The following is a 21,876-nucleotide window of genomic DNA, read 5'->3' as shown; positions in this document are numbered from 1 at the left end:
TGCGACGACTCAAGCAACGCTCACCTCATGCCAGGACAGTTGGACGTTACTTGAAAGATCCTGGAACGTCTGAAGAATGGAGCTTGTCCGATAGGTCAGGAGCAGTAAGGTAGCATGTCAGATTGTTCAGTTTCCTGATAGAATTAAATCTGAAGCGGAGGCAGAATAATCTAAAAAAACGGAATCTTATGAGGCGTAATAAATACAATTGTTTCGCTAGCAAGTTTTCCATGATAAAAATTCAACAAAGATTCCTTAAATTTTATAAAGTGAGAGAATTTTATGAAAAATAAGAGGTGAATGATCACTAATCTCTCACACCGTTATAGCTGCACTAAAATTAGCAAATCTTAACCAATGTCTCAGTTTGTTACTCGCGCATTGTATGTTGACAATTGCTGAATGCTTTCCGACACCACTAATCGCTAGTCTTAATTCCAATCCTTGGAATTCACGAAGTACCCAGCATGAAAATAATGCAGCTAATTATGACACTCGGCAAAGGGGTTTATTTAGATGTATAACTCAGTTAAACTCTTCGTATGACATTAATTTTTAAAGTTGGCAAATTCACAGATCGTGCAAGAAAAAAATTGAAGTGAGAATTTTAACGTTACAGCGGCAGAAGTTAAGGAGATATGCTTCTTACCACCACAGGTTCTGTCTTTTAAATAAAGTTAATTAGTGCGATCGTGGAATCGTACATCTTTGACTAATTTGGGAATTCAAAAAGTTTCCTCTATCAAAAACCGAAAAGTGTTAAAGTTAGAAGTTACAGAATGAAAAATACATTTAAAAGTAAATCATTTGTAAGATTTTTTTTGAGATGACGAGCCCTAGGAGAAAAAAACACGGATTGAGAACCTAAGCACAAGTTATCGCGTCTTGTGTTTCAGTGTTTCTAAGGACAAAACAACAACACGTTCATTTAACAGGAGCCCCAGCCGCACTTTGCACAGCGAGAGCGGCGCGAGTGGCGGCACAGAAAACTCAGCCGCTGCAGCCGACGCAAACAGGCTCGTCGCGACTGAATAAGTGACAGTGTTTCAGAGCCGCGACCATCACAACGAATTGTTTAAAAATTCGATCTGGAAAATAGCTAAATTCAAAGATATGCAGAGTCTGAATATTTTAAACTCAAGAGGGTACCTCATGAAAATTGGTCTAATTTAACCATTTGCAGAAATTTGGTTTATATGAATTTCTAAGCATAACGTCAAAAAGTATTTTCGCTGAGTTCAAATTAGAAATATTCAAGATTCGTGATAGATGATGCATACGATGTATTACAGAACATATTTCTTGTAAAGCTGCTGCTTATGTGATCAATCATTCAAGTGTATTTTTTTACTCCATCTACGATTATCTCAAGTATAAATGTCAAACGAGCGATTTCTTTAAAATTTCTCCTACTTGTAGCGACGCAGATTGATCCAAGAATGACCCTTATACAATTATGGATGCAGTGCTGCTTTGTAGCATTGGATATCACCACTGGAATTACCCTCTCACTGACCAACGGAATTCATATAATTATTTTTATTTATATGTATATGTTAGGTGCTTAGGTTACTAGTGACCACCAAATATTTGCATGTAATAACTACGGACAAATTCGAAAGAAATGGTGATGCGAAGTTAGAAGAATCCTGACCTCCTTGGCAGCACATTGAATCAAAATAATTTGATCAGCAAATTTGCGACCGCAGAACGACGATGGGTCATTACGGATTCGTAATCTAACATTATTCAATATCTTACGCGAATTTTTTATTTTAACCCTTTAACCCGTAAAATATTAGTCTTGAAAACTTCATAACTGATACGGGAAAAACTTCCATGTAATTTTTAATGGCATTTTTAACCTTGGGTCAGCGTAAATGATTATGACCTGACATCGACGAGTAATGTTCTCACAATCATCGGAGTATTCTACTTGGGATTACGAGTCTTTTTCAAACCGTTTTGTCATTATATCATAAAAACTAAAAGATCAAAACGCCGTAAGAATCGAGAGCTCAACGGTGATTGCGACTTCAAGTGTTTTTCTTTAAGGAACTTGCACTTAAAGGGTTAATAGTTTTTTACAAGGTTTCAACTGTTTTCTTGGGAGAAGCGGCCGGCGTCTGGTGCAGCCGCTAGTTGCGTTGGGCTCGATTGTCGCGTGGCCGAGATCTCCCGCAATCCCGGCTGATGTCGGGGTTTAGATGCGGGACATTACCGTAATGGCGGCTTACATTAATACGGAATAATAATGCGTCATGAAACGACCTCTCATCTCTTAAACAAGTTGTGTAGCACTCGTAGCAAATTTTGACATTAGGGGCGTGTGAACAAGCTGAAACATATTGAAATTAATGCATTTAACTTTCAACTATTTTCAAAAGCCTAAAAAAATAGTTGATACCTCTAAAGGGTGAGGTATCAAGGACAAATAAAGCGGCTTTTAGAAGAGTGGTTGAGTAATTATCCATACTGCAAAATTCAAAATATGTTCAGTTCACACAGCTGAGCTGCAATGTATTCAGATGTTGGGGTGCAAATGAAGACACACGACCAATAATATATCTTAGTTTAAAAAGTTAAACGAGGGCAAGATAATTTCTACCAAATTTGTGAATTTTATGTGTAATTTATAATTTTTGCTTACAACAGTGACGCAGGTTCAATTAATGGAAGGTTAAATCTAAATAAATTTTACTGGCAATAAACGCATTAGATGTCCCTCGGAAGAAGTTCAACTACTCTGTGCCGCAAAATTACCGCAATATCCTATATTTAAATGTACGAGATAATAACGAGGTGGAAGCTTTATATAGTAGTAGGTTTATATTTACAGTCACGTACAAAAATATTTTCGACTGTGCGCCGGCTGACGTTCGAGGGGAATATTGTTTATGCGAGAAAATTCAATGCTACGCAAAACCGGAAATAATTTTGTGATTTGGTATTTTCCTGTGTATAAAATTGCGCAAAGCTGGCTGATAATTTTGTGGTTACATAAGTTTCTATGTTTGAAGTTATGCAAAACCGTCTGATAACTTAGAGTAGAATTTTGTATGGGTTCATATATTTTTACAAGATAGTGATCAAGAAAGGCACATCACATGGCTGAATTGATAGTTAAAACCTTGTAGTAAAGTTTTGCATTTGTGGATTCATGTAGATTTTTTAACGCCATCGATGTAATAATATATGGTATTGTATTCCGTAGCCGTGAAACCTATCCGAATGGGAGTCGACAAGACCTATAGCAGTGGTGCAGGTAAGCGGGAAGGCATGTCGTGGTTAAACAAGAGGAGTAGCTGTACGTTAAGACGAAGAAAACTTTCCAGAAATTATTTTCAGAATTGAAGGGTTTATCAGATATACCAGTACGTCGGCAGTCGAAGTACCATTTCACGGCTGTCGGTCTCTCTTGAACTGTTTCAAAGTTTCTTGTAGGAAGATTGACGCTAAACTCGAGCAAAACCGTCAGAATGTCGCTCATGTAAGTCTGATTTCAGTTGGGGGGGATTTACTTACTATCAGTTGCATTTATTACTAAATTATTACCGAAGAGAAGTTAAATTGTAAATTCATGTATGACCTCCTGCAATTGATCTAGCAATATAAGCATGAAGGAACTTGATGGCGTCTAAAATTATGATAGAAGAACGATTTATAATTTATTAAACTCTGGAGCGCAAGTCCGTCATAGATTCTTCAATTGAAATATTACTCGAATTATCTCTCTTTTCTTTTTAGACAAGATAAAACTTTACTACAAAAAATTCCAGACCTGAATAGAAACTAAAATTATTTTTGCAAGCGATGCAATACTTGATTGATGCAATAGATTTCTTTCACATTTCAGATAGCATATGAGGTCAAACTAATTCTTTTATGAGCGAGTCAATTAATTGAACCAGTTTCTCAATTATTTTAGGATGTTCAGTTACTCGAGATTACCCTTTCATTATTACTACGTTCTTATTGGCTGTGGTTTCTTTTATTCTTTAGGCGAACCGATAAAGAGTTAATTAGCTTATCCGCTCACATTATACACATAATTGAATTTATATAACTAAGTAAGCCCTCAAATCACTATTCACCGCTATCTAATCATAAAATTGATTACCCGAGAAACATTTGTACTGCAAAATAATTAAACTCAAGTCATTTTCTGAGTTAATTAATGATTTATTCATGACAGAATTGGCAGGATAAGCACTTACTGCTTCAATCAAGAAGTACAGAGAAATCTTTTTTCCAATTAGGCAAGGAATTTCTCCATTCCTTCTCACTCGCGACGACACGTCTCCAGTTATCGGTCGTCTATTTCGGAAAGCCTTATCTCGCTCTCGAAGGCCCTCGTTCGGCAGCTTCTTCGGAGAAAAAGAAGCAATTTGCGTGTAATTTAGCAGTGTCGAATGCTCCTGAGCTCGTCGACCACCAGCACTCTTTGAAATGAGGCGCTCGACGATCCGAATGTTTGGCATCTTTTCTCGGTTCGACCTCAGCCTGAGAGCGGTGCATTGCTTCGCGTTGGGAAAATCAAGCCAACGCAGTTGAGAGAACGAGGAACCTTCCCACAACCGTCCCACAACCCTCCCGTAACCCTCCCACAACCGTCCCACGATCTCCCCATATAACTTCAATCTAAATGGCGCAGAACGTCTGGCGACAGTCGATCATTTGAACATATAAAATTAATTATAGAAGTTAATCGTGAATGCATAATGGTTAATTTTACTATGTATAAACGAAACCCGAATGTTTCGTGTATGCATTGGAATAGCATCAGCCCTACCTGATGCTGTTCATAAAGAATGGGCTTCTTGGAAAGATGAGAACGCTTCTCTAGATCGTATGAGGTACGTTTTTATGTAAGTGCTCAAGATACATATTATCCCGCCTTCATTAGGGACTCAATTTTTTTCTTGCACGAAATTTCTGTTTGAGAAATGTCATCTCTGCCAAAATGCCATTGAGAAGCAAAAATCTGGATAGATTTTTAGATTCGAATTCAGAACAAGAAGTAGAGGTTAATGAATGAAAATTGTGATGGATATATAATATAACTTTTTTAATCTTTAATCACATTTTTTCTCGTGGCTGGTTGTCAAAAGTTTTGATTTGTAGGTAAAGATTGCAGTCATTTTAAACTAATAAAAAATCCATTAACATTAACTGACATTTTTAAATAGAATCAGCACTCGTTCTGAATACATCGACAAAGCGAAGACTTCCCTTGCGTTTTGGGGCAGCGGTGTCTTGTTCAGCGGCAAGCTCGGTTGTTCGTTTATTGTTCCAACGCGAAAAGTGATCTAAATTATCGCATTAGGCCTAGATCATTAGAACATAGTTTGTTCAATGATTGGTAATTAATTAGGGATTAGTGTAATGGTTTATTAACGTGTAATTACATAAATACAAAAGCAATGCCTTAATAGTCCTGGGATTGCGATGCTACTTCTGCTGCAACATACATTTTGTGCTGGTGAAGAACTGAATCTGGTGCGTGGCTGGGCAGAGTTTGTTAATCTTTATAAGTCCTTCAAAGTTTCCTGTAGGAAGCAGCTTGTCATCCCGCTTCTATTTATAAATCTTGTCGATTGAATGAATTTATTTGCCCATCGCTGCCTCAGCTGGCTGGCTGCAGGACATATATTCAACAGAAAACAATAGTAAAATCTATCGGAGCTATAAATACGTTGCTAAATATACTTCGTTGTATAGCTTGGAACTTACGATAATTTTTCCTGACTGGTATAGAAATGATCAAGTAATTTCGTACAATGCAACAATTTATGCAGCGAATCTATCAAAATGTATACACTAACTTAAGCAACGTGCTTGTCCCCAAAACGATGACACGGAAGACTGCTATAAGTAAAGAATCTTATTCAAGTTCCATTGATTATTTTGTCTCACTACGGAGGGCAAATGACCGCGGCTGAAGAGCGACTCGTTCTGACGCAGACGCTAACTTTAAAGTGGAGCCAGAGGCGCCATCTCTTGAAGAGTTTTTCCTTGGTTATATAATTAAAGCCACGAACTGCTTCATGCGAGTACGAAACTTGTGGTATGAAGGCAGATATAAGAAATGGTGTATTGTAATTACCTTGAGCAATCAGTTATTGTTTTAACAGGATCGTCGGATTAACACGATAGTCAGTTATTGTTTTAACAGGATCGACCAATATTTTTATTAATGCACACGAGAAGCTGTTAACTTTATGAATTTAGAATGAACGAAAGTACTCTTTGAGAATGTAAACAATTTTCAAATGATCTAACGGGTTAATGAGACGGAAATACGGATCCAAATAACTTATTACTTTTAAAATGAAGAAAAATACACGGACCAAGGAAAAGTTTCCGTTTAATGCCACTCATTTCAAACGGCTTGCTTTCTTTACAAAATGAAACGTTTGCCGGGTAAGAGGAAGATTGTCGATTACATTTCTGCATACAAGTGAGCAAATAAAGATAAATATTATATTTGAGTATTACTTCGTGCATTTGAACATTTGATCAGTGACCACCATTAATGCAAAAAATAACAAGTTCATCATAATTTAAGCTAAGGAATAAGGTTCGATCAATTCACTGACTGCATCGACAATAATAAAAATTTTAAAGGTAGCTGAGTGTAATTTATTCGTAATATAAATAAGCGTTTAAATCGTTAATGAGAAATTTATTATTCAGCCATTAGACTCAGTCCTAAACGTGCTCGAAGGTCAGCCCAGCGAGCTGTGAAATTTAATTCCCAGCGCTGATGAGTTGCGACTTCATTATCCTCTGCAATCTAAATATATGAAGCCCAGATATTGCCCGCTGCTCTCTGATCAACATAATCTACGCACATATACCGGGAAATGTTTGTGGTATGCCCATGCACCCATAAAACCCGACGTCGTTGATAGTTTGTTTATTTGGGTGCAAATATTAACTTTTTATCATGTTAACAATCATAGATTCTGTAGGTTACAATATCAATTTCACCCAGCATGTTAACCCGATGTCGCACTCGGTAACCGGTACTTGCACCATGGTTATGCATGATGAGAATAATGATCGTCAAACTCTCAGTCTAAGTAGAAGAGCGTTGTAAGTGCAAATGAGATCTAGATCACCCAGACAATATTTCGATTTCCTTATTTATATTTACAACTGCGTGAGAATAAAAACTCTATGCTAAAATAAACATTCGGATGATCGATTAATTTTCCGGCAGCCTGAACGATCATTAAAAACAATATGATAATTACAAAAAATTATCTTAATAAAAAATTAACAACTAACATTCGACGCTCGTTCCTAAATCATAAGAAATAATATATCTTTCATGGGCGACGCCACGAATGCATGCATCCACGTGTTATGCAATCACGATTGCATCCACGAGGAGCTGGTGAAACAGAGACGATGGTATCCACGATACTAGGGCACGCTGCACTTCTGGGTAAAGATAATCCTGATATTTCCACATCGCGCTGCTGAGTTCGAAAAAAAGTTTCAAAATTGAATTGAAACTATTATTCAAATCATGTTTTGAAATTCAAAATGAAATTTATAATTTCCTGAAGTATAATGAATATATGGGAGAAATAAATTATAATGGATTTCAAATTATCTTGAGGTTCATTATTTTTATTCGCCCTCTTCTTTGATGGTTCAGTCTTTCCTTATTGGAAAAATTTCAAGCGTATCCCCTGTATTTCAAGCGCGAAATTTGTGCGAGTATCCCGATGCTGTTGTGTAATGAGGAAACGCGCTCAAATGGTCTTCTATACAGGGGCCAAATTATTTCTACAAATTAAATATGCTTGCAAAAAATCCCATCAATAACGCTTACTTTTTGTCCCGCACCAGCTTCAGAATGGGAAAGGCTACCGGCTGGTTGTATTGTTGAATTTTATTATGAAGTATTTTAATTTCTAGCTATTTCGTTATCTCTAAATAAAAGCTACAACAATAAATTTCTTGACAATATTCGTAGCACACAACTTGCTGGTAGGCATGTTTCTTGAGTAAGTGCCATTTTAACATAAAAAACAAGTAATTTTTCTAAAAAAATTTTATATACTTCAAAGCTCATATACTTACCCTGTCTATATCACAATTCCCATTAATTTTAAGACATTTATTGCCTTTTGGTAAAAGCTTTTGTAAGCCATCGTCAAAGAAACTTGCCGCCAGATTAGACAATCACAGTCGTTTTCACTTCTGCACACAGCGGAAACACAGTTGCCGATTATTAGATTGCTTGGAGACAACTTCGTCATCATCACTTCCTTGAGAAAACAAAACACTTCTCACCTTAGGACGAGATACTTAATCGTCTGTTGTCTTTAAATTTACAGCCAACTTTTTGAAATATGATCATCGGTCATGACTGAAGGTCTCCCACTTCATACCTCATTTTGAATGTTTAAGCAGCCATCTTTAAAGTCCAACAAATCGCCGTATCATTCCATCACTCATGATGTTCTCACTATACACTTCACTTATTTGGTGATGAATGTCATCTGCTTTGAAGCCTATAGCACAGAGATACGTACGCACTTCGCAGTGGGAGGGATTTTTAACACGTGGAGGCATTTTAAAATCACGTAAACAAAAGTAGACTCGATCAGATGGCTCCGTAATTAGCGTCTGCATTGGCTTCCCAGCAGATGTAGCTACACGGTACGCATGCGCTAAACGGCAGCCTCATGCAGTGCCCTACAGCTTAATGTAAAAACAGTTCTTACTCCTAAAACACGAGGTAATTTCCCACTTTATTAGAGAAATTATGAGATGAAGACCGAATGGATGACGCAATTCCGAATGGAATTGAATGGAATTGATCAACTTGAACTTCTTCGGAACAGAACGATAAAGGCCATAATTCCAAGGCATTTGCATAGTTCTGTGTAGATTTGAAGCAGAAAATCGTTACTGAGTTAGCAATATCTTATTCTACTCCGTTTATCGATAATAAACGATACAGGCTATAATTTCAAGGCATTTGCATAGTTTGGCGTAGATTTGAAGAAAAGAATCATTACTGAATAAACAATATCTTATTTCACCCCGTTTATCGATAATTTTATTTGTTTAGGCTTGTCAATAAACTCGTGAATCAGCTTTATTTTTAAATTTGTTTTTCTAGATGAAAATAACTCGGTTCTCTAACGTTCCAACCCGCGAGGTAACAAAGCTCGCAACAACTCAACACAGTACCTACGCATCACTTGCTCTAAACATCTGATCAAACTCTCTTCAGTTTTAAATGGAAATAAATGCGGAGATTGCATCGCTTCGTGCACTTTAGAAGCCACGAGCCAGATATAACCAACAAAATTTACGAAATTTTAATATCTAATACACATAGACATCAATTAACTTAATTGGTGGAAGATTTGAGAAATATTGCAGAAAGCCTAGCTATAATTCTTATGAGACATGCCATATTTTAAATTTAAATAATCCTCCGCCAGGTTTTTAAATAATAACGAAAGTTTCGCCCGGTTTTTAAATAATTTTTTCTTAGCGCTCATGATCGGGAAAGATAATTGAATTTTGAGAAGAATCTGTGGTCGCCTCAAGCACGATCCAATGCACCCTTGAAGACGGATGGAGAGACTGCTGCATTATTCATACGCGTTCAAGTAATCCCGACGCATGCCACTTGTGACGACATAACCACGCGTGCCGGGGGAAGGCTTCTTCCGTTCAAACCGTGTTCTCCAAATTGATCCAAGGCTCTGGTGGAAAATTTTCCCGTCCAGTCCTCCAGAGTGCTACTCAATATGACTTAACAAAAAACAATAGATTAATCTGCTGGACCACTGATACACTAAATATCACGATAAATTCTAAGAAATTTCACTTCGGTAGTGGGACAATCATTGCCTATAGTACATATAAATTTCTTCAAGCAGACTGAGTGCGTAGAGAGAAGGGCTTATAAGAGATTTTATCTCTCCTAAATAAAATTAATCCACCAGAGAAACCATTCATTGAAGCCCGAAAACGATTTTCTGTTTGTTTATCAGCTGTTATCGAATACGAGAATATTTCCCGATTACTGCAATGATTAAATATTCAGATTTTCGCCTCCCGACAACTCAGCAGTGAGCAGGGAACACGGCTCAGGGGTGTATGAACCTTGTGAGTGTGAGCAGAGCAGCTGAGCATAATGCCAAGTTTCCAAGTATTCGGGAAATGGGACACATTATATTGCGCGGATGAATTTCACTAGAATATTTTTAATTAAATCCCGTAATTCCCCTAGTCCCTGATAAAATTACGAATAATAATGCATCTGTAGACTATTTTATTCCATTCCACAGACTGTCAAATGCACATTTTACATAAAAATGGGATTTTCACCTATCTTGCGCTTCAAAAAGCGGACCAAAAAAAAGTAGTATACTTTACAAGCAGTGTATTGTAGTGTATCTCCGTCGATCCACATTCTACATCCATTGATCGCCCATATCGTTAATCCATTGTATACGCGAGAAATTTTGTCACAAGTTTGTCCTGCTATCCGCATGTTCGCTCGTAAATTTATCCAGTTATTTTTTAGGTAGTATAATATCAGTTTTTATTACTTACCTGAAGATGTTACTTGTCAATATACTTACCTAATTACTTACCCTCACGATAAGGATGTTCCCCAAATAAATATATTTTTGTTCGTATTCAACTAGACTTTGATAGCATTAACTCATTCTCCTTACAACGAATATACTATTTTTTATCATTGAATCAGCATTTCATTTATTATATGGAAGTATAGTATTCAAGGCAATTATTATGTACCTGTGAAGGCATCCAGTCCCTCTTGCCGAATCTCATCCTGAGCGACGGCATGGAGCGCTGGGTGAGCCCCCAGAGGCTGGAGCCGCGCTTGCCGAAGCGGAGCCTCATGGACGGCTGCCCGGGCGCCGGCTGGACTGGCCAAGGCAACATCGATCCTTAATGGCAGAGTAATTGAATCGTTATGCTTTGGCGCTACAACTAGGAAAGCAAGTAGATTTATACTCCAGTAGTCGTATGGTAGAGTAATTGAATCGTTATGCTATGGCGCTACAACTAGGAGAGCAAGTAGATTTATACTCCAGTAGTCGTATGGCAGAGTAATTGAATCGTTATACTATGGCGCTACAACTAGGAGAGCAAGTAGATTTATACTCCAGTAGTCGTATGGTAGAGTAATTGAATCGTTATGCTATGGCGCTACAACTAGGAGAGCAAGTAGATTTATACTCCAGTGGTCGTATGGCAGAGTAATTGAATCGTTATACTATGGCGCTACAACTAGGAGAGCAAGTAGATTTATACTCCAGTAGTCGTTATCTCATGACCTCCAATTAGGATATCGATGAAGTCTAATGATATAGCTTAGAATATTATAAAAAAAATTGTCAATTCTTATTTAGGTTTTAATACAGCATTGATATGATCGCAAGTTAGCATTCGTCGTTTTTTTTTTTTTTTATCAATATGATTCCGCTACTTAGGAGTTGGGCTGTATTTGTCTACTGTATTTTGTTCCAATATAATTATTCGTACCAGCTCTTTATTTATTTGAATGGGGTTGTGAAATGTCATAACAGCGTTGTTAATTTATCTTTTGTATTTGTATTTTTTTTAATTCAAATGTCTGCCTTCAAGAATTTGTATTTTTGAAGTCAGGCTCTGAATTTGGGAGTTCATAATAAACATAATAACTGAAATTTTTTGCCTGGAACCATGAGCTACATATATTAATAATATTGATAAATATTCGCACATGAGCAACATCGAAACAAAATTTCATGTAAGATCCTAATATTTAAAAAATTTTGAGCTCTGATAAAGGAAAATGTGACCATTGCGCTTGCTGCAGTGGACTTAAAAATCAGCTCCAGGCTATGGATAACAAACGGCAAAAGACAGAAATTTTATATTAGGTGACATAAGACCGCGAACAGAAATGTGAACATTCGGTAACTGCATGTAGTTGGGTTACAAATGAGCATATACAGAAACAGGAAAATTCGGCAGCTGTTTGTGTTATACATGACCATACATGGAAATGTAAACAGTTAATAACTAGTTGACTTAGTTGATACCTTTACGAACAATTTTCCTAAACTTGTAACTAGATTATCTTTATCATTACCTTCGTCGTAGTCGAGGAAGTTAGCTCCAATGACTGGTGACGACACCATCAGCAAGACAAACATCATCGCTCCCATCATCATCAACTCCTGACCACGTATCATCACCGGTCTGTGAAGATAAATTGAACGAGGATAAACGTACATTGAATTCATTACCAGATTTTCGCTGCAAGAAGTTGGGACAAGTTTTCGGGACACGGGTATAAAGACGAAGCAAGGTTATCATACGTTGAAGGAGCAATCTTTGTAACTACTTCACAAACTACTTCAACTTTAGCGTACACCAAACTTTGTAGCTCTTGAGCAATAATAGATAGCTATATTTGATTAATTGAAAAGCCCTTCGGTTTAATATAGGAAAACCTGATATGATATAAAAAGCTACTATTAACAACAAACTAATTAAAGCAAATTTATTGCGAAAGCGTATGAACGCAAGTACTTTCATCTTATAAAGATTTCGCGTCGACAATGGAATCCAGTTCGGAATGTTATTAAATAATTTACGCAATAAACTTTCTCAATAATGCGTTCTTCTATTCAGATGCCGAGGGCTCTTTTGGCAGACGGCTACCTCGAACTCTGAGTAACTTCTACAATTAATCCATTACGAAGTTACAAATGCATTTAGGTGGCGGCACCCAGCGAAAAATTGCTTTTAAATACGCAAGCCTCAATATGTTCAGAACCTGTACAAAGAGAAGTTGTAGCTTGATGATAAATATCTGGCTTAGATTGTTGACTGGATGCAGTTTGCCTTTAATAGTCCCATGTAAGATCAATAACTTGATTCGAAAGGTATTAATAATTAATAAATGATACTACTGATTAAAACTGAAGTTTCTTATCAATTAACAATTAAGAAACACATTAGTCAATTAGTATCTTCCAGCAATTTGGCAAGGGTATCGATTTTAAAAAATTGCTTCAAATCAATCGTTTAAGGTAGAAAGTACATTCTGTGTACTACTTTGATAATTAATTAAAAAACTTTAATAAGTTTTTTCTCTCAATATATATTAAAAAAGTTTTTTTTGCGTGTTATCGAAGCTAATTCACAATTAACTCATGTTCCAGCATAAATTATAAAGACAATTTCCTGTGTCGCTGCATTGCATTTGCTCTTTCGCTCCGACGATTTAAATTCTCATGTCCATCAAAAACACTTCAGTCCGAGCCTCGTAAAAGAGGAGAACATGATTTGGTTTGAAGATATGGGTTCAGATAGGGATTCATCCCACTCTTGTATAAAAGCTTTTGGAATTAAAGCTCATTCGTTTGACATTATTATCGCCGTTGCGTGCTTGGAATATTAGACCCGCAATGTGATTATTGGTAGAAAATCTTGCTAGTAAACTTGAAATATTCGCGAAAAAATTTTCTGTACATCAGTCAGATTCAAAAAGTGAGACACGTACAAATTTTTCTATGCTAGAGAATTTTGCAGCTCACAGATTAATAATAACTAATCAGCTGACTCAAGCAATCATGTCTATTGTAAAATTATAAAGGTCTAAATATTCTTAATTGAATGCAAGCATTGAAAATGAAAGTATTAAGTCTATCCAAAAACAATCAATTTTTTTTTATTTAATCACTAAGAAAACTCTAATTTAAATGACGAATGTAATGATTTTTATAAGCTATACTAGGCAGAAACACTTGTATCCTAATGATTGGTCATTGTTTTTCTGACTCACAATCTTATTGGCCTCGTTTATAATGATAAGAGATTCATGCAGGTTTGTTCTGGAGCGTCGGAGGGAGAGGAGCCCGCCGCTGACGCGTCATCCTAACGCCGGCGACGCGACAGGCAGCGACAGGCGTCTCGCCTCCGCCGCTTGTTCATTAGCGACGCTTTTAGCGAACAGCGCAACATCAAATGTACTTCACAAGCTCCGTATGATATCTTCCTAAAACTATTCAATTATTCTAAAGAACAAAGCATGAAGTTTATTCGAATAGACTACATTAAAAATAATTACCATAATAATCACTGAAAAATTGGGATTCGTACAAGATTTGATTAAATATTTTTCTTCTCTCATTGCAGGTCCGTTAGAATTCTGTTTCGTTTAAAAATAATATATGCGTTATGCGTTCGAAATATTAAAGTACATAATTAAAAATCAGCAAACACTTCATGGATTGTCACGTGAATTAAGGGAACAAGTTCCGGGCATAACTAAACGTTTCATCTAAATAATGAAAATTAATGGGAATATGATAGTTATGTTATCTGATAAGATCTAATCTAAAAAACCCAAAACCAAACTTTTTCAAAAAAGCGATAAGCAAAGTTTTGCTTATGAGATGACTTACAAGATTGTTAATACTTTTGAAAACCGTAACTAATGACTCTTACTATGAGCCTACAGTGGTATTTATCAAATTCTCTTGCTCAGATCCAAAAGTCAAATCACGTACTATTTGAGTACGTAGAACAGAATTTTTCGTATAAAAAATAATTCTGCCAGTCAGCGTATTGCGCCTTAAACGCATTGGCGTCTCAGGCTAGCCGTGTCCACTCAAGTTCAACGTTCAGTAGAGTTGTGTTCCCAAGATTCTAGGGAAGACAACTTTACTGAACGTTGAACTTGAGTATTTGCAGCGAGTGTTCTAGGGCCTAGAATACTCGCTGCATATAGCATAGATTTGACGTGATTTGAATATGTTGACGTTCGATCAGACGCTACTGTAAGGATGCAGTGTGCTGCTCAAGTCAAACATGGCATTGACGTTTGAGTTTCTGTTGGCGTAAAGTTCAAGTTCCACAGCTCGTGCAACGATTATATGGTCAAAAAAACCACGAGGGTTTTCTTTAATTTGAGAATATGAGACATTTGTACAATTGGTAAAATTTTAATTTAAAATCCATCATGCAGTTGCAAATCTTAACCGAAAGTAGAGTTATTTTTTTCTGATCTCAGCGGCCTTGGCAAATAACTGAAATCGGTTCCTCCTGCTCAGCTGGAAGAAATATTGAGCCAGAGTGAACACTTGAATGCATGTCTGTGCTTCAGAATGACTAAAAATACGCATTGAAGAGGAAGTTCATCCATTTTCAGTTAATATTATTTATTGCTAAACTCAACGCGAGTCAAATTGAATATGTTAATGACAATATATCTTAAATCTATATTTTTGCTTAAAAAAATGGTCCAAATATTGCATTGTGTGCACCGGTGACTGGTTCGCTCCATATTGAAATTACAGCAAGTACAAGTGGAGCTCATTTAAAGGAAACCCCTTAAAGCATTATCCAAGTTCCAACTCTCTCGCCTTGGCAAAAATCTCCTGTTGACAAGTCACGAAAAATACAAGAATCGGCGAGAGGCCACATCAGGCCTACTCTTCAGCGCCGACACCACTATGTTATGTTATGTTAATATTTATTTATTATAATTTGTTAAAAATTGGCTTGATTTGCATGCAATTATTTAATATTATTAAAAAACAAGCGCTTCGTGTGGCGTCGCAGGCAAACGCTCCATCTGAATGATGGGCCTTTCCATTGAGCTATTATAATGCTGAGCAATTGTCCTCAACTGGCCCAACGAGGGGGTAGCCATTAGGTTTATTTCAAGCCTGGGCGTGGGTGAACTTTGTACGTGGTGATGGTGATGGTGATGTCACCGGTGCCAGCAGCGACGGAGTAAACGAAGTGATTTCCAAATGTGACGACAACATATCAAATTTTCAATTCAAAAGCGATTTAATGTTGTGCGTCAAAATTTTTATGTGAAATTTTGTCAATATTTCAGTAAAACTAATCACAATTTTAATAAACTTTGACAGATGAAGCTGTTTATATGGAGGTAAACACTAGTGCGCCTTCAACACGAATGTTTATGAGGTTTGAAGGCTAGGGCAACGAGTCCGCATATGCCGAACATCAACGGCTCTATAAGGACACATTATCAGATTATGTCTTAGTGAAACTTTACTAACGCTGATAGTTTGCTTCAGTTATTTAACTGTATTTGAACATAGAACTTGCAGTAATTAGGATATGCTATTTCATTAGAACGCGTTAGAATTGAAAACCTCATGCGGAGTTTGTACCCAAAAACGCATCCGTATTTTACAGATTTTCCAGAGTTTAATTTTTTTATTAAACAGAATATATATAAAGAGGGGCATGCTAGTGGAGCATTAGGTCCCTTGGCGTTTGGGGAGGATGAAAGGAACACCATGGGAACTTTTTTCGTTAAGAAAAATGTTTATGTAGCTAACACCGGCTTTCTAACAGCTTTCAACAAGTCCCTGCTCACAAATTTAGAAAAAATACTAATTGACATTAGAACCATACAAGCAGCCTCTGTAATTATTTTCTCACAAAAGGCGGACATTACTTGAAACATAACGATCAAGAGTGCTTATGAAATTACTAGCATTTCATAAAATACATGAAACCCATGACTGTTGACTCAGTGTGTGTTGATGATTCTGGCCTCAACTGATTGCAAAGAAAATAGACGCGATAACCTAGTTAACCTAGTGTCATAGCCTCAGCCAGAAGTAGAGATGAGTACGTTAAACTTTCACCGTATTAACTACGTTGCTGCATTTCATGCCATACACTTGATTTAACGAGTGTCATCTAAGAGGGTCGACGCATATGAGGGGGTCGGCGCAATTTTATAAGCTTCGGGAAAGTGCTAAACCACGACAGTGCTGGACGATGGAAGTACGAGTACTTACGAATGAAGTTAAACGAAGAATGGAAGTTAACTTCGTAAGAAGCTTGCTTCCATTCTATATTATTAACTACCTCCTAAACGAAGAATGGAAGTTAAATGGAAGAGGTAGTAGCCCCAACTTGAAATTTCGATAGAGAGCATCGAATGACATTGGGTGCATGCCACTTTGATACAGCCGGTTGCAAGAAATGCCAGGTCAAATTAAATCCTGATCTCATCGGTGTTCATTCTCGCGTGACATGCCGGCTGTTGAAGTGTTTCGATAGATGTAAGTCTATAGCGTTCAAAATTAATAAAATTCTAAGGTATTTATTGCTGTAAATAAGTTTCCATTAGTGTAGATACTTATTTTTGTGTGCAAACGACGACACTGAGGTTTTGTTTGTTTAATTTGAATCTTTTACTGTATTTTTTTGTAAATTTGACTTGATTAAAGGTCAATCGTTTTGAAAACAAAGCCTAATTGAAGACTTCACAGATTTCTATAAGTGTATTATAGACTTATAGTGAAGATTGGTTAGAAAAAATCTTCATAACAGCGTTTCATGTAGGATAGGAAAATTTACTTGTTTTGGTGCGATGAATCAAATGAAAACAGTGAATCAAATGACAAATTCCGCGGCTAGATCTTGTTATTTGGATTTTTATAGGGCAATTTTAAAATATTCAAGTTGTACATAGCGAAGATTGACAGTTCAAGTAAAACAAATAATAAGCCCTCAGTGAAATTGAAACATAAGGAGCTTATGATATGTACATTCTGACATAGAGAATGGTGCCATTTTTACAACACTTCTCTTTAACTTCACTTCTTGTCTGTTTGTTTGTCTGTCTGTTACAAATCTTGTAATCGAAATTTACTGGGGCGTTCGATTCTCATACGGGTGGAGCCAGCCTTTTTCTGATTGCAGTTTAATCCTATAATTGTGCAATTTTCCCGCACAATTGTTATTTTTTATCTAGCCACTCTAACATTATTACCAATTTTTTACAACGATATTTCGAAGAGTGTTATATGTCACTAACCACAACAGGACATACGTATAGGTAAGACTGATGTGAATACTATATAGTTTCGTAAGGACTCAGAGGGAAGAGATTGCAAGATAAGAACGCCTCCTACCCCGCTTTATTATATCTGCTAGAGTACTTCTAGCGTTACGGCTCGGCTGGCCAGATGCCCTGTGAGAAATGTCTTCAGTTTGCCATCTTCTACAAAAAAAAGTGGATCGAGGTTATCCATAAGTGAGATTACCTCGATCAGTCCTCTAAAGGCTACATTTAAAGGCTAATGACTGAGCATTCCCCAAAAATCTTAGCTTAAGCCCAACTTAATAAAATCAAATTAATGGCATACTTTATTACTGATAAATCTATGCCCTTGCGAAAACTCATAACCAACTAGTTATGTTGGTTATGAGCGTAACTAAAATTTTCGAACTGCGCTATACGATACTATTGGCTCCACAATAAAGATACATTCCAAACTGATACTAATTAGGCATATCGTGAAAAAAAATAATATCATTATTACTGAAATTCAATTACTTCCTGAAAATGCAACACAAACACAATAATTCAGTTAAAGTTAATAAATACACAGAAAAGAGCTGAATACTTTCACTCCGGCATCGCCATCACAATAACATTAACTTTGCTACTACGATTCTTGGTGGAAGAGTTTGAGCCCATCACGTTAGGTCTAACATATCACTAGTTACCACATTCTGACAAGTTTTATGATCCGAATTAAAAATGTATAAATCCGAATTAAAAATTTTATATATATATAATTTATGCCACCGTAGTATTTCCAAGTTTACTTAAACGTAACATGAATAAAATTGATCCGTATTATTTGGTAAGGCCTTAATTCATTCGAATGCATTTAAAACAAAAGCGACTAGTTAATTTCTCTGACTAGTCCAATATCTTGTTTATAATGAAGGTTAGGGGAATAGACCTGAATGAAAAAAATATTAATACTATTTTATCCCGTCACACGTACAACGGAACTCTATCAAGATATGCTTAATTTCACGAAAAAGAGGCGGTGTTTAACTTAGAATGGTCCTTGCTTCCAGGATCGGAATGTCTTGTAGTTATTGCGTCTTTTACATCTACACTGGTCGTCTTACGTAAATTTATATGTATCTTACATTCCGAGAACATGAATACCTGAAAGGAAAAATCCACAGTGACCCTTATCTTACATTTTAATGGGCTGCAAAAATGCACAAGTCCTCAAAAATTCTCAGTAAAGAAGTTTATTGAACATTCAAACCGCCGAGGCGGAAAGCTGCTTTTTATTGGCTTTGGTGCTGTACAGCTGGCGAAGCCTCGAAGATACTTCGTTAAAAACTGTCACTAGTTCATTGAAAATAGTGACTGAAATGATTTACTACGTTTTCTTTTTCTTTTTGTATATGACGATATTTTTGGTTCGCAGAATTCTGCTTTCTTTGTTACTGCTGTCTTACGAGCCTGCTGATAAAGTGATAGCGCCAACGAATTCTTACTGGATAAGATGCTTGTGGATATCCGGAAAACTTCGCGGAGTACTATACAGCCAATGAATAAAACGACGAAATGGTAAAAGATAGCCTACTAACTACCCTATAAACTCAAATAAAAATGACGTCAAATGCGCTACGAACTCTTTTAAGATAACCAACTATCACGCGCTAACTGGTATAAGATAGTCAACAAAGTAAAGAATAATTCTTGTAAGATAACGAAAGAATTTGTATTCGAGATTTGAGAACGATTATTTCATATGTTACTTATAATTCATAATTTAAAATATAGAACGATATATAATTCAGCACTAAAAAATCGTATGATAAATAATTCAGCATTGAAGGAAACCGAATGACACATTCAATTCAGCATTGAAAGAAATTGAGCGACTCATATTATTCAGCATTTTCAAGAAATTGAACGAAACGTACAATTAAACATTCAAAGAAATTTAACCACGCATCTAATTCAGCCTTGTAGAAATCTGGAAGGACAAATTTAATTCAGCATTTACACCAAAGAATAATAAAAATTGCGATAATTTTGTCTTACTGTTGAATCAATGTTCAGAAAGCGATTCGTTTTTATAAGATTGAATGCAGCGCGAACTGTGCCAAAGTTTTGATCGTAAAAGTTTGCATGTGCTTCAGCTGCAAAGCCTAACATCAACATCGTCGTTGACTCCGTGATGTGACCGCTGACCGTAAACCCAAACATTATACCACAGCTTGCATGCCTTTATATGTTCTCGAATCGTTGCGCGTGTTGAAATAAGGAGGCCTGATGTCAAAAAACTTGCAAGAGCATGACCGGACTCGTCGAGAAAGGAAACCAGTGCCGTCTTGGAAGTGCTTTTTCCTGGTAATTTTTTGCATGAAAAGTTCTCCTCATGGGTCTCAATGCGTCGTCCGCTCGCGCTTTTGTAGCTCGTCGTTCGCCACGAAACAAAGCAAAGAAAGAATTGTTATTGTTAATTATAAAATATTTCGGACTAAACAAATGCCACTGCACAGCGAATTCTTCAACGCAAATTAAATATTCTGCAGTTTCCGGTTACGGCTATTACGTAGTGATGACTACAGCAAATAGAGAATACTGTTCGCCCTAATTGAAAGTGAAAGTCTTTACCTAGACCTTCTAAATAAGGTTGATTTTGAAATGTCTTTGAAGCAAACAAAATAATGAAATTCAGCAGAAATCACCATAAACTGATACATGAAGGTTTCTGAGTTTAGACACTAGTTATGCACAGACTTCATTGCTGGTCATTTATTTAAAATACTTAACTTTTGGCTCATTTTTGCGACTCCTCAAAAGTAAATTCATTATGAAAATCATTAATAGTATTTTTATTTATGAAGGATTGCAGGACATTATGAAGGTTAAGTATATATTTATAATAAAATTTAATAACTGAGTCACCAAGCAATGTTCTAAACACTGTAGTCGTAGTCATCTATGAAAGGCATCACTGGCTTGGAGTAACGTGGCTAAGCAGCTCGGCACCTGCTTGACAATATACGGCATCGGCGCTGTTGGCTCTCCATACACGCCTCAATTAGGCGATCAAGCGGCCGCCCACCTCCACCTAATCTCAAACACGGTTAGGATTATAAACTTATTCACGGCAGCTGTACACGGTTAGCCTTAATGAAACCTAACCTGCAGACTGCAGAGTTGTGGGAGATTTTCAGAATCATCATGTGCACACAGCCTATCAAGTTTGGCGTCGTACGAGTGATAAAGGGATTGTTTTGTTGTACATGGGAAATATGTTTTATTATTTCTGTGGGCAAGGACATCAACGTACTTCTGCGCATTCCGAAATTTTTTTCTGACGGAAGAATTTTTTTTTTTGTTTTTTATGTTTTGAATGTGAAGGATTCATTATTATCAAATGATATTGTACATATTATATTGACATTAAAACAAAGTTTAAATCGTTTTAAGTGAATGGAATGCCTGCTAGCCTTCGAAAACACATTCATTTCTCGAATGAAATACAGGCGCAAGCAACTAATTCGTGAGCAGAACTCGAGCACTTCGGAGCCCTGGCGATGAATGTTCATTTCTCACACATCTCACTGTACTAACAAGTTCTACTTCCATACAGAAACCAAGTGCTCTGCGAATATCTTCAGTCACTCATGCGCTCCATTCTGCAATCGATCCTTTGATCAGTTATCTATCCTCCCCTGCCATCAAATACGCAATTCCTTCTTTTCCGCATTTCATGCGTATTTGCTTCTTCTCCGCCATCATATACGCAATAGCTTCGAAACCGCCATCTTATACGCAATAGCTTCTAAACTGCCATCGTATACGCAATAGCTTCTGTACAGCCATCATATACGCAATAGCTTCTCAACTGTCATCATTTACGCGGTGGCTTCTTGTCAGCTAACGAAACGCAATAGCTTGTTGTTGTCCGCCATCATTAATATAATAACTTCTTGTTTGTATTAATATACGCAATCGCTTCTTGTTCGTTTTTGTAGACACAA

General features: G+C 36.7%; 1 protein-coding gene across 1 annotated transcript in view; it reads right to left on the bottom strand.

Annotated features, from left to right (window-relative positions):
- LOC108677643 overlaps nt 1-21,876 on the bottom strand; it is a 44,236-nt gene that overhangs the window by 6,959 nt on the left and 15,401 nt on the right. Inside the window, exons 2-3 of the mRNA XM_018165894.1 lie at nt 12,149-12,258; nt 10,804-10,958 (exon numbers count right to left, since the gene is read on the bottom strand). Coding sequence (XP_018021383.1) covers nt 10,804-10,958; nt 12,149-12,251 — 258 coding nt within the window. The 5' untranslated portion in view covers nt 12,252-12,258. The remainder of the gene's footprint in view (nt 1-10,803; nt 10,959-12,148; nt 12,259-21,876) is intronic.

Source organism: Hyalella azteca, unplaced genomic scaffold, assembly GCF_000764305.2.
Source record: "Hyalella azteca isolate HAZT.00-mixed unplaced genomic scaffold, Hazt_2.0.2 contig3241, whole genome shotgun sequence".
Lineage (NCBI taxonomy): Eukaryota > Metazoa > Arthropoda > Malacostraca > Amphipoda > Hyalellidae > Hyalella > Hyalella azteca.
The sequence above is the reverse complement of the archived record's forward strand: the minus strand, read 5'-3'. Positions and strand labels throughout refer to the sequence as shown.